The 12,244-nt window shown below is 40.0% G+C and overlaps 1 protein-coding gene across 5 annotated transcripts in view; it reads left to right on the top strand.

Annotated features, from left to right (window-relative positions):
• aff2 (AF4/FMR2 family, member 2) overlaps positions 1–10,150 on the top strand; it is a 685,599-nt gene extending 675,449 nt beyond the window's left edge. For all 5 annotated transcript variants that reach the window (XM_073057781.1, XM_073057783.1, XM_073057782.1 and 2 more), the window contains one exon: positions 347–10,150. In XM_073057781.1, coding sequence (XP_072913882.1) covers positions 347–468 — 122 coding nt within the window. In that variant the 3' untranslated portion in view covers positions 469–10,150. The remainder of the gene's footprint in view (positions 1–346) is intronic.
• Positions 10,151–12,244: the final 2,094 nt, after the last annotated feature.

Consider the following 12,244-nt stretch of genomic DNA (forward strand, 5'->3'; position numbering starts at 1 on the left):
TTGCTTGCACTGTAGTTAAGATGGAAAAATATCCACTTCATGTTTTTTTTGCTTTGAGAATTAACAAGGGATAATATCAACCAAATGTATTTCATTAGATGCAGATAAATTGCAAATTAGCAATAAAGTGCGCCATCAAAGAGAGTCAACGGGATGCAAATAGCCTGTATTAGGATCTTAAAATAGAGTATTTTATGAGGCAATGAAGGTGGGATATAACAACATGACAATGTTTAAAATAATATTGCAATAATGCTACTTAACAGCATCTTGTTGTTTTCAAGCTATTTTGCTAAAACACATTGTGAAGTCTAATTTTTCCTGCTCTCTCTTTTCTTCACTGCAGAATTCTTTCATGAGCTGGACACACTGATGGGACCATTAACGCAGCATAGCACTATGACTTCCCTGGTTCGCTATACCCGGCAGGGACTCCATTGGTTGAGGGTCGAAGCCCATCTATTGTAGTGACTGTGCTGCATGCTGCTCTTCTCTATTTTTCCATTCGGTTTGCATTTTCCATCTCTACCTCTGCCAGGACCATGACTGGCAGATCTCACTGCCAGTTCCAGGTTCCAGATCGAGCCTCCAGCAACACCCCTCCTGCTGCGCTTCAGACTCACGCGATGTTACTCGATCAAATTATGCCTGCCCCCCCCCCACCCCAATCCCCCCATCTGCAGCCACCGGATAACCTGAAGCCAGTATGTTGGGGGAGGAGGAAGTCCAGATGGGAGAGAGGAGCGGTGGAGTGAAACACCAACACCAATACATTTTTCATGCTTTCATCTGAGTTCTTCGACTTTGCTTGTCCTTGAGATGACAGCGGGCTTTTTACCACATTGTACACAGCCTGAAGGCCAAGACAAGGCAAAATCAGTTTAGAAACGGGAAGTCAAAAAGCATCTGAGAAAATATGAAGGAAACAACTTGGCTGAGTTACTTATGGAAACTCCCAACAAGAATTACACCCAAAGAATTCATTGTTACACTTTCTTGTAACTCAGACCAAGCGAGGAACATGATGGACCATTACAGAATAATGAGGTGCAGACTGAGCCCAAGGTTAGAACAGCATCTGACCCTCACACAGGCAAGTCATCAGACTCTTTATTTTATACCCTTTTTAAAGGAAAACACACTCAAGTAGAAATGGAAAAACGCTCATTGAACTAAAGTCCTCTCTACTTGCTTTCTGCAAAGTGGGAATTCACCATCTTCCATGTTGTCAGGTATGCCTTAGAGATTGGTGATCACAAGCACTTTTTTTTGAGAATATTTATTAAGAAAGAATTCCTAACACCTAGGTGATGTGTGAAGGAAAAATCCCACACTCCAGCCCTTGTCATTTATAAGGAAGAGCCTGAAACCTGGGCTGTGTATATTTTTGAAGGTGGTTTTAACCCTTCCAACTGCCATGACAATATCATCAGAGATATTTGGCTTCTATTTTCTGTAACTGAAGATCTTAGCTCCTCTCTTTCATATTCTTCTGATTTTTTAAAATTACTTTATGCAACATCTTACCCCACACCAAATTACAGAACAGAAAACTGCCTCCAACTGTGATGATTTCATCTTTGAACATTTTGAGAACAAATGGCTTGAAGAACTATGTTTTCTCTAAGATGGACAAATGGATTAAAAAGGAACAAAGGCCTGAAGTTTGTTGCACAAGTACTTAACATGCTCCAGTGAAATTTCTCACTGTTTCATCATAGTGGGACATGGTGTTAACCTTTGTCAGATACATGAATTGTCATCTCCCCATTACCAGCTGAGGGCAGAATTTCTGAAAGGAGTGCTCATATGCAGATACCTCACGGCATCTGTCCAGGATCAAGATCTGTGACATCTACAGACTACATCAAATCTACTAAGGATTCTCAATATCAAATTATATCACAATACATCTCAACTTAACTGAAGCAAGCAGCACAAGGGATCCTGTTCACTTGATGACTATCTCAACTGAGTTTATATGTAGCCAGGTGGAAATGATTATAGGTGGTTATTGGTGGAAACATGACATGCAATATAATTTCTTATGAATTAAGTGCCATTTTGTTGTCCTTAAAGCATTCCTAAGCCTGTCTCTGGTAAAAGGTACAATTATCATGAATTCAGTGTCCATTCTTTATCAATATTGGTTGAGCTTCAAAAGGTAAATGCAATGCAGTGAGGTAGTAGAGAAGGATTCATGCTAGGTATTTTAATAGGATACATACCTGACAAACGCAAAGATGGAAAAGATTAGGATAGACAAAGCTGTCTGTGCCTTATTAACTTTTGAAAGCACAGCCAAATACAACAGGAGACAGATAGTTCATGGGCACAGAAACACAACATTGGGGTGTCTGCACACATGGGTAAGTCACAGACTTGAAAACCTTTCATTCCCTGGGCTTGGTTGGTATTTTGAAACATTGCTGTGCTCTGCCTGCAGATTTCCTTGGAATTTCCACTCACTGTCCAATCAGCCATCACCTTTTACTTCCAAAGCTTGCACCTGAACAAGGTGAATTAATTTGATTTTTATTATTACTAGGAAGTGGCCTGTGGGTGTGCAGTACCAAAAGGCATAAAAGAACTGAGTATACCTATTGCCTAAGTATATCGAATGGGTCACAGTGAAAGGCTTTGGCTTCTCCCAGATACTTACAGCAGACTTTTGCTCCATCAACTTTATGGTAGAGTTTTAAGTGAGGAGGACGTATACCTAAAAAAGAAAAAAAACTTGCAGGGTTACAGGGAAAAAGGGACGAATTGGATCGGTCTTTCCAAGAGCCAGCAAAGGCATTTTAGAACAAAAGGAAGTCATATGTATGATGCAAAGCTCAATGATGTAAGGTGTTCTACGCACCACTTCATATACCCTCTTATCTAATAACGGTGGGAACTGAATACACATCAGTATTGTTTCTGTCTGAATAGGAGGTTGTTGTGGGGGTTAGATAAAGGAACAGACAGTGAGGATTTTGGTGATTGACCTTGTACAATAAGGGCCCAAAAATAAATTGCCATTATTAAAAAGAGAATACTGCCAATTCCACCATCACATTCTGTTTGACAACATATCTGCAGAACCATATCGCCTTGTACCAACTGCAAAGGATAAAGCCTTACTTGCAGACTATCTGTTATCCAACGGCAATGAAGGAATCCACAGAATTTGTGGTCACCTCATAATCAACCACAAAGGTGAAGGGGATGAATTTAGCAGGGCATCCAACTGAATCCTCACTGCCATTCCCCGCCTCACCCCTCGTGCACACTCCATCATGTACAACAACCACTCAAGGGTTAGTGGGTTTATTTTGGTGTAGTCATAAAGCACTACAGTACAGAAACAGGCCCTTTGGCCCATCTAGTGTGTGCCAAACTATTATTCTGCCTAGTCCCATCAACATTCACCCGGACCATAGCCCTCCGTACACCTTCCATCCTTGTACTTATCCAAACTTCTCTAAAATATTGAAATCGAAATCACATGCACCATTTCAGCTGACAGCTCATTCCACACTCACACCAGCCTCTGAGTGGAATAGGTCCCTGCTCATGTTCCCTTAAATATTTCATCTTGCTCCTTTAACCCATGAACTCTAGTCTCAGCCAACCTCAGTGGAAAAGCTTTCTTGCATTTATCCTATGTATACACCTCATAACTTTATCTATCTCTGTCAAATCTCCCCTCATTCTTCTACACTTCAGTGATTAAAGTCCTATTAAACCTTTTCCAATAACTCTCGTCCTCAAGTCCCAACAACATCTTCATAAATTTTCTCTATACCCTTTTAATCTTATAAATATCCTTCTTGTAAGAGGGTGACTAGAACTGCACACAATATTCCAAATTAAGCCTCATCATCATCTTGTACAACTTCAACATAACATCCCAGCTTCTATATTCAGTATTTAGATTTTATGAAGGCCAATGTACCAAAAGCTCTCTGGATGACCCTATCGAGCTGTGACTGATACTCCCCAAACCCTCAGCCTTTCCCACCATGGAGCGCAAAACAGCAAGAGTACAGCAACTGCTTCGCCTCCAGCTCATGCACGGTCCTGGTCTGGGAATGTTCCACCATTCCTGCAATGTCACTGGGCTTGAATTCTGAAACTCTCCACTCTGAGGTACCCAGGGAGCACCTACTCCAGAAAGAATTGCATTCCTTCTTCATCAAAATCAAATAAAGATAGGTAATTAATGCTGTCCTTTTCCAGTGACACCCATAGTCTGAATAATAGTTAAATAAGCAGCCCATCTTTGACTAGCAAGCCACTGTGTTTAGCTACACCTTCTGGCTGCAATATCTTACTCTGCAGTCCAAGGACATCTTCCCAAAAATGCCAGTGTAAAAGAGGCCGCACCAATTTGTATAGCCATCTGGACAGAGTGGTAAGCTTTAGAAATAGCATTTTATGATATAATTTCAAGAGACAGGAACAACAGCCACTCAGATGGCAGAGTGAACCCTTTCACTTAAGAGGCAACTGTGGGTTTGAAGTCACATCTGGTCCATATTAAGGTAAATGTGGAGATTTGCTTCATTAAAGGACATTACTGAACCAGATGGGCCTTTATTTTAATGTGTTATCCATTAAGATACAAATATTACAGTGCAAGTACTGATAACTACCACTTCTGATAATGGAATTTTTTAAAAATTACATTTTTATATCATTAAATTAATTTAAATCCTCTTGCTGAATATTAAAATTCAATCCCTGCTCCACCATCCAATAAGATCGGGTTGGCCTGATCTTGGCCAAAGTTCCATATTCCTGCCTGCTCCTCTTGTCCTCATCTCCCCTTCGGTCTCATTGTTGGTCCTCCTTGACTTTTGGCATGCTCAGTGACTCTACCTCCATGGTGCCCTAGGCTGGAGCATCCGGAAGAGTCTCAACCCTCAAAGGGAAAAAATCTCCCTCTTCTCCATGTTAAATGTAGAAACCATGCACCCTAGTTCTAGTTACACAAGGAAGGAGAATCATTCTCTCAGCTGCACACTCCCCCCCCCCCCCCCGAATATTATATTTCCACGAGATCAACCTTCTTCCTGGCCAATCTACTTCAGCCAAGCTCAGTCACTCCATTGAAGACAGCCGAGTGAATTCAGGAATCAACCTATGACCTGGAACTAACCTTGTGAATCTTGTCTGATCTGCTTCAAATACAGATGTATCCCAGCCTGCTTAAGGAGGATGAAATAGTATACTGTTCTGCAGTGGTTGTTTCATCAGGGTCCTGGACTGCTAAAGCAAGATTATTTTATAATCCATCTGCTTTGCAATAAAGGCCATCATCCCATTCCAACGCTCCCTGGTCACTTGTTGAATCTGCCACAGTGGGATTCAAACTCATGCCATTAGGTCCTTCAATCCTATTTGAAAGTCCAGCCACAATGTGACCACGCCATCAGCGTTTGCAGTGCTACGTACATCTCTTTAACCCTTTGTCCAATGAACACAATGGGAGATATAGACATTGACATCGGTTGTGCCCACAAATTGTTTATCTTCAAGATCTGTTTGCTTCCCTTTAGTACATCTTCTAACAAACTTCCTTTCAAATTCATCACACAGTGTATTTCAAATTTACTGCCAAAGCAGTTAAGTAGCATTTCTGGATCATGAAGATACCCTGCTGCTTTGCGAGTAAGTTATCTGAAGCACACTAGTATGATAACTTGAGTATATTCTCCAAAGGAAATGTCACTGGTGGGTCCTCAGATGGCTGTGGAGGCTGATCCAGGATCCACATATTCTGGTGCGGTGTGGGCACGAGTAAGTGGTGGTTGTGGTTAGTGGTTGAGTCTTTTGGTGGTTCAGTCTCTCCTTTCACAGTTGCCGCATGTTCTCTGTGGCAGAGTGGAGGTCACTCTCACGTAGCACAGCTCCCTCTTGAGCAATTTTCCTTCAGGTGAATCTGTTGAATGCAATGCCTTCCCAGATTTTAGATGTAATGTTGAACTTCTTCAAGCTGATTTTGATGTTACCTTTGAAATGTTTTCTTTGCCCACCAGCGGTTCACTGACCTTCCCTCCAGTGAGAGTAAGGATCTGTTTGGGAAGACATGAATTAGACATAGCCTATCCATCGGAGTTGCTCTCTGAAGTAACTCATAGATCTATGAGCAAAGAGTGAGAAGTGGGTAACTTCATTGAGAGGTCCATATGCAGTCAGAACCTGAATGAAGACCCATTGCTTCTTTAGGCCACCAATACTTGCACAGTCTTTGAACTTTGCAGGAGATATAGACATGGACGCAGGTCCTGTCCATTGTTAGCAGAAGAACTAAACCTAAGCCCAAAATTCCTCCATTCCTGCCTTCAGCAATGAGCTAGTGGAGAAATTGAGTGTCCTTTCAGATACTGATCCCCGCCCCAAATACCATATCTAATCTGACACCAACACTGCTTACTTCGCAGTCTGGTGGTTTGATTTTCCTTATCACTGTAATGCCACCTCTCACGTTCACCCCAAAAACACTGTAAATCACTCTTAATAAAGAGCGGGCAGCAGTTCAGGAGGAAGCTCATTCCCATCTTCCCAAGGGTAATAAAAATGGGCAGTAAATGCTGACCTTCCTTGTAACTCCCTTATCTCATGAGCGACTGAATAAATAAATATTTCTACCTGTATTTGCGTTCTACATTCATCTGGGGACAAAATATTCAGTAACATTGACCTGCCGCACTCCCTACCACAATATTTCATAATCCATTTTGACTTTCAAAACCCTCCTTAAAACTTACTGCCTTGATAAGAAGCTTGTTCTTGCTCTTAATGTCCCATCAAATGATGTTTGGATCTGGTCCAGAACAATGATTTCACTGGGGATATTCTCCTATGTTAATAACATTATATAGATACAAGGTATTTAACCTCACTGGAACCTTATATAAAATCGCCACCGTAATCAATCCTACAAAATATATGCACAGAAGTAAATTCATAGATTTTAATTCCATGTTTATCATATGTGGATACAATATTAAATATGAATTTTCATATGTCAACATTGCTTAGGGAGAATAATTCTGCCTTCAAACTCCCGACAAAAAGAAATTCCCTAGAGAGCTAATTGTGGATCAGTTCATCACCCAAGATAGTCATTCAGGAATTGTTGCGCAGCAGAGTAATCAAAGCAATTTGCATTTATATAGCGCTTTTCCTGAAGTAAATCACCCAAGGCACTCCACAGCAGATACAAACTGACACCAAACCACAGAAGGAGTTATTAGAGTTTGTGATCATTAATCTGGTCTGGGTTTCAAGGGAAGGCTCAGCGAAGGACAGAAGAATCAATGGCGAGGTCAATCTCTGGGGCAGAGTCAAGCCATCGAAGGCACTATTGCCATTACTGGAGTGGTTACACTTGAGGGAAATGCAAGAGGTGGGAATAAATGAATGCAGGACCACCACAGGGTTGGGAGGGATTAACTTGGTGACAGGCAATGCAAGGGTTGTGAACAAAAGTATAAGCAGATGACAATTGAGCCATTGGTGGTTCATGAATTGGTGAAGGATGAACGTAACCTATTGTTAAAACTCCCTGGATACCCAACTGAAAAGAAAGACTACACTTGGTTTCTTTTACTGATGAGATGCTTAATCATTCCTGTTTCCAAGAAATGAGAGCAAGATTAAAGATACTTGACATTATTACAATATGTCATAATATTTGGAAGATATGATTAGACATTTTGGTTGGAGAAAAATTGCAGGTGGCATTCTATATTGTGAATGTGACTTCAAAGGGTCTGATTTATCTTGATCACAGCCAGTTGAGTCACCTTTTGTTGTAGATTGGTATTGAGTTGTAAAAAACCCACAGGCACAAATTAGAGTTCAAAAATAATCTTCCAAAAGACTGATTGAAATAGTGTGAATTTATTTATACTAAAAGTAGCATCTTAGTTTTTCAAAGTACCATAAGTTTGAGTAACTATATCGTATAAATTTGGCAAAGGGAACATGAAAAGCAACAGGTGCCTAAAATTGTGATCAACCCGCAGTGACTTACAGTTGATAGTCATATAGTTTAAAGGGTAAACACAAAATGGCTGATCTTTTGGATAGATTCCAGAGGAGAAAAAAAATGAAAAAGGACAGCGTATTGACACTTTAGATTTTTAATAAAAACTCAAAGGGAAAAAACATTTCAGTAAGGAACCAATTGGGTATTTTTTCCAATAAACAAAAGGCAATCTGATTTTTCACCTTTATCTGCAGAACAGTTTGAAAGAGCTTTTCCAATGAAAGGCCAAGCCTATCTTTGGTAGTAAACAAATTATTTTCTTCTTAGACAACCCTTCATGTTCAAGGATGACTTGCTTCTGAACGACTGGGATCAGAGGTGAGGTACACACCAATTCTGCCTCAAAGTGGGACTTATTAGACTTGCTGAGGCTGGCAGGTGGTGGTGCACTATTTCTACTGAATGGTCTTGAGGTTCTTTGTGTCTTCATTTTGATTGGTCAGAAGCAAGGGGAAGTGTCTTGCAATTTTTTAAAGGAAGATTATTCTTGAAACGTTCTATTGGATCTCCTAGAAATCTCTTTAAGCAATTCAGAGCACAGTGCCTGTTTCCAGGACTCACATAATAGGTATAGGGACAAGATACCCTGCTCTTGAAACCTGATTTAAGAGTAATTACAGCCTGAATACTGAGGGTGTTACAAACTGGCCTGGCTCAGAGCAACGGACAGTGAGCTACCAAGATCTCCAAGGAAGTCTCTGTGAGATTTCCACCACACCTCAGATATTCACTGGCATTAATGATGAGAATTCTTGAGTTCACAACAAACAGGATAAAGAAACACCTTCTAAAGCGTGTTTGTAAAATTTTGTCCCATGGAAGGTAGAATTTTCTAGCCAAATGTGTGCAAGTTCTTCGGAGATTTTATCTCATTTTGTAACAGAGTCAAGGGCAATAGTCATTATTGCTATTCCTCCATTGTAGGTGGTTATTTAAAACAAAGCAAAATATGGCACAAATCAATCTTATTGGTATAAAACCTGTTTCCATTCCTTTTGATGCTTGAGGTACATTGAGTCATGACTTATTGTTACATTTTTAAACCAGACTAAAGATGTTTTATATAATAAAGCTCCAATTTGGAAACTTATTTATTAGAGAAATAAAGCAGAATATTGGCTAAGCAGATAATTTTTGACAGTAAGCCATGTTTTGTCAGATTTTGATTCTGTTTGACAAGTGTGAATTATTGAGTCTATTGCTCATGCCATGTTTAAATGATTCCTCTTCTGCGTTGGGTGCAGTCACTTCACATCAAGCACCTACTCAAGACATTGTAAATACCACCCTTCACTTTCCAAGTTTTTTTAAAAATTTTACTAATCAAAATTCCATTGTTGGAAAAAAAATACGCACATCTACTGATTTGTTACTGCCAAAAGTTGACAAGTTCACTGCCTGATCAAAAAGAGTTTTTTTTTTGTTCAAAGACATCTCTCAACGCACCCAATTCTCTCTCAGTCTCACCGCACCACCATGTCTCTCAGAAACTCTTTTGCTGCCTATTAGTTGCTTCACCATTTGCATCCCATTGCAAACTGGTTGGAGACATCCATTGAGTTTCTGCCGTCATACCATTGATTAAAGGAGGGATGTGGTGCACAGATGTAGGTGGAGGGGAGGAACACATCCAGTGTAAAGGTTAAGAGAAACACATTCGACCCCAACATCACAAGTAGACTTCATTTGACAGGCATGCTCTTATCTATCCTTGTAAAAAAATAATAATTTTTTGGTAAGTTATGAATTTTTTGTACAGAGAGCTAAAATGTAATTATGTTAAGCTATTGATTAATCTCTGTAAAGCTGTGGGAGGTTGATTTCTTTGGCTTAAATATGAAATATTATCTGCCTGTTTTGCTTTGTGTTTCAGCTGTGTTGCACAGTTAATGCATTTTTGTCACTTGTGTGTTCATTTGGAAACATTAATACTAAATGTACAAACATTAAACTGTTATTGGTATTTTTTGTTCTTTTTAAATGTAATGTCTCAGTATAAATAATAATTGTATGAACTGGTATGACTGCTTCTCTCAAAGAGGGCTTAATTATATTACCAGTGTGTTGAATAATAACAACCTACAATAAAACCATTTTTTTTCTTAATATGGTCTGTCTGAGCTGTCTGGGTAGCTTGGTGGTTAACCATAGCGTACATTAAGAGTATCCTAGGAACTGAAGTGTTCTAAAATATTATCTGTGTGTAGGAGGTGGGAGTCGCAGCAACCTAGGTTGCTTCACACTTTCCTTCAGTTGGTCTCGATCTTTCCTGCTCTTTTTCCCAGATCCACTCCCATTTTCTGGATGAAGATTTGAGAACAATGTTTAAGTGATGTGTAAGGAAGGATGAAGCCTATAAAGCTCAGCCTTGTTACACCAGGGAACCCATGTATGTTCTCCTGCCAGAGAAGGAGTTAGACCACACTTGGAATATTGTGTTCAGTTCTGGTTGCCTCATTGTAGGAGTGATGTAGAAGCTTTACATAGGGTGCAAATGAGATTTTCCAGAATTCTATCTTGAGTAAAGGGTATGTCTTATGAGGGTTGGTCAAGTATGATAGGGCTTTTCTCTTAATTTGGAGGAGGATGAGAAGTGACGTAATAAAGGTGCACAAGACGATAAGAGGCATAGATCTAGTGGATAGTCAAAGTCTTTTCGCAGGATGGTAATGGCTAATATGAGGGGGCATAATTTTAAGGTGATTGGAGGAAACTGGAGAGGCGATGTTAGAGGTATGTTTTTTACAGAGAGTGGTGGTGCATGGGATGCCCTGCCAGAGATGGTGGCAGAGACAGATACATTAAGGGCATATATGAGACTCTGATGGGCACATGGATGAATGAAAAATGGAGGGAAGGGTTAGATTGATCTTAGAGTAGTTTAAAAGGTCAGTACAACTGAAGGGTCAACTACAGGCTGAATGGTCTGTAATGCATTAGGCTATTGTATGTTCTATGTTCAAGTTTTAAAGCAAGTTCATGTGAGGAGATACGGAAGCCCATTAGGGCTTGGACTGGCTTGTTTTGTGACACTCCCATTGGCCAAATAACAAGGAAGAAAAGAATTTGTACTAGTTCACACTAACTCAGGGCATCATCCTGACTTATTTAAATTACAGTACTTTGATGATGTAGCAGCCAATTTTTTTTTTGCCGTGAATGATTAAGCTGATGTTCTATAGAAGATAGAACGGTACCACACGGGAAAAGGCATTGTGCCAAACTAAATAAGCTAGTAATTAGACAACCAACTCAACTAATCCATATTGCCTACACAATGTCCATCTACTTTCACTTTCTTCACATTTACATGCCTAAGAGCTTCTTATATTGTATATCTTTATTGTATTTACCACCAACACCATCCCTCGCAGCATATTTTGTGAAAAAACTTGCCCCCCACATCTTTGAACTTTCCCCCTCTCACCTTAAATGCATGCATGTTGACACAGAAAGAAAGATACTGGCTGTCTACTCACCTGCCTATCACTTCCCCCTGGGGTCCCTCCTCTTCCCTTTCTCCTACGGTCCATCATCCTCTCCTATCAGGTTCCTTCTTCTCCAGAACTTTACCCTTCCTACCCACCTGGCTTCACTTATCACCTTCCAGCTAGACTCTTTCCCCTCCTCTGCCACTTTTTAATTTGGCATCTTTCCCTTTCCTTGTCAGTCCTGAAGGAGGGTCTCAGCCCGATATGTTGACTGTTTATTCATTTCCATAGATGCTGCCTGACCTGCTGAGTTCCTCCAGCATTTTGTGTGCATTGCTTTGGATTTCCAGCATCTGCAGGTTTTCTTGTGTCTGTTCTGTTTACGCCTCTCATAGTCTTACAAACTTTACTCAACTCTCCCCTCAGCCTCTTGTGGATGTAAAAAAATCCAAAGATATTGTGTTGAAAAGAAGAGGTGGAAATTTATCATCAAGTTCTTTGGGACAATACCTATTCCTCAGCAACATCAAGAATCGGAGTAAAAACATGAAAGTTCAAAATTCAATGTACGTCAATGATCAAAGTATATATATTTTACCATATACAACCCTGAGATTTGTTTTCTTTCCAGAATTTACATGAGAAAAAAAAGAAATACAATGGAATTTTACAAATAGACAAAAATGCTGTAAATATTCCAAAGGTGTGGAGAAAAGAAAAGAACATTTCTGGTGATGGAAAATCATGGATCTCAAAGACAAAGGAGATG

The sequence above is a fragment of the Hemitrygon akajei genome, chromosome 10, assembly GCF_048418815.1.
Source record: "Hemitrygon akajei chromosome 10, sHemAka1.3, whole genome shotgun sequence".
Classification (NCBI taxonomy): Eukaryota; Metazoa; Chordata; class Chondrichthyes; order Myliobatiformes; family Dasyatidae; genus Hemitrygon; species Hemitrygon akajei.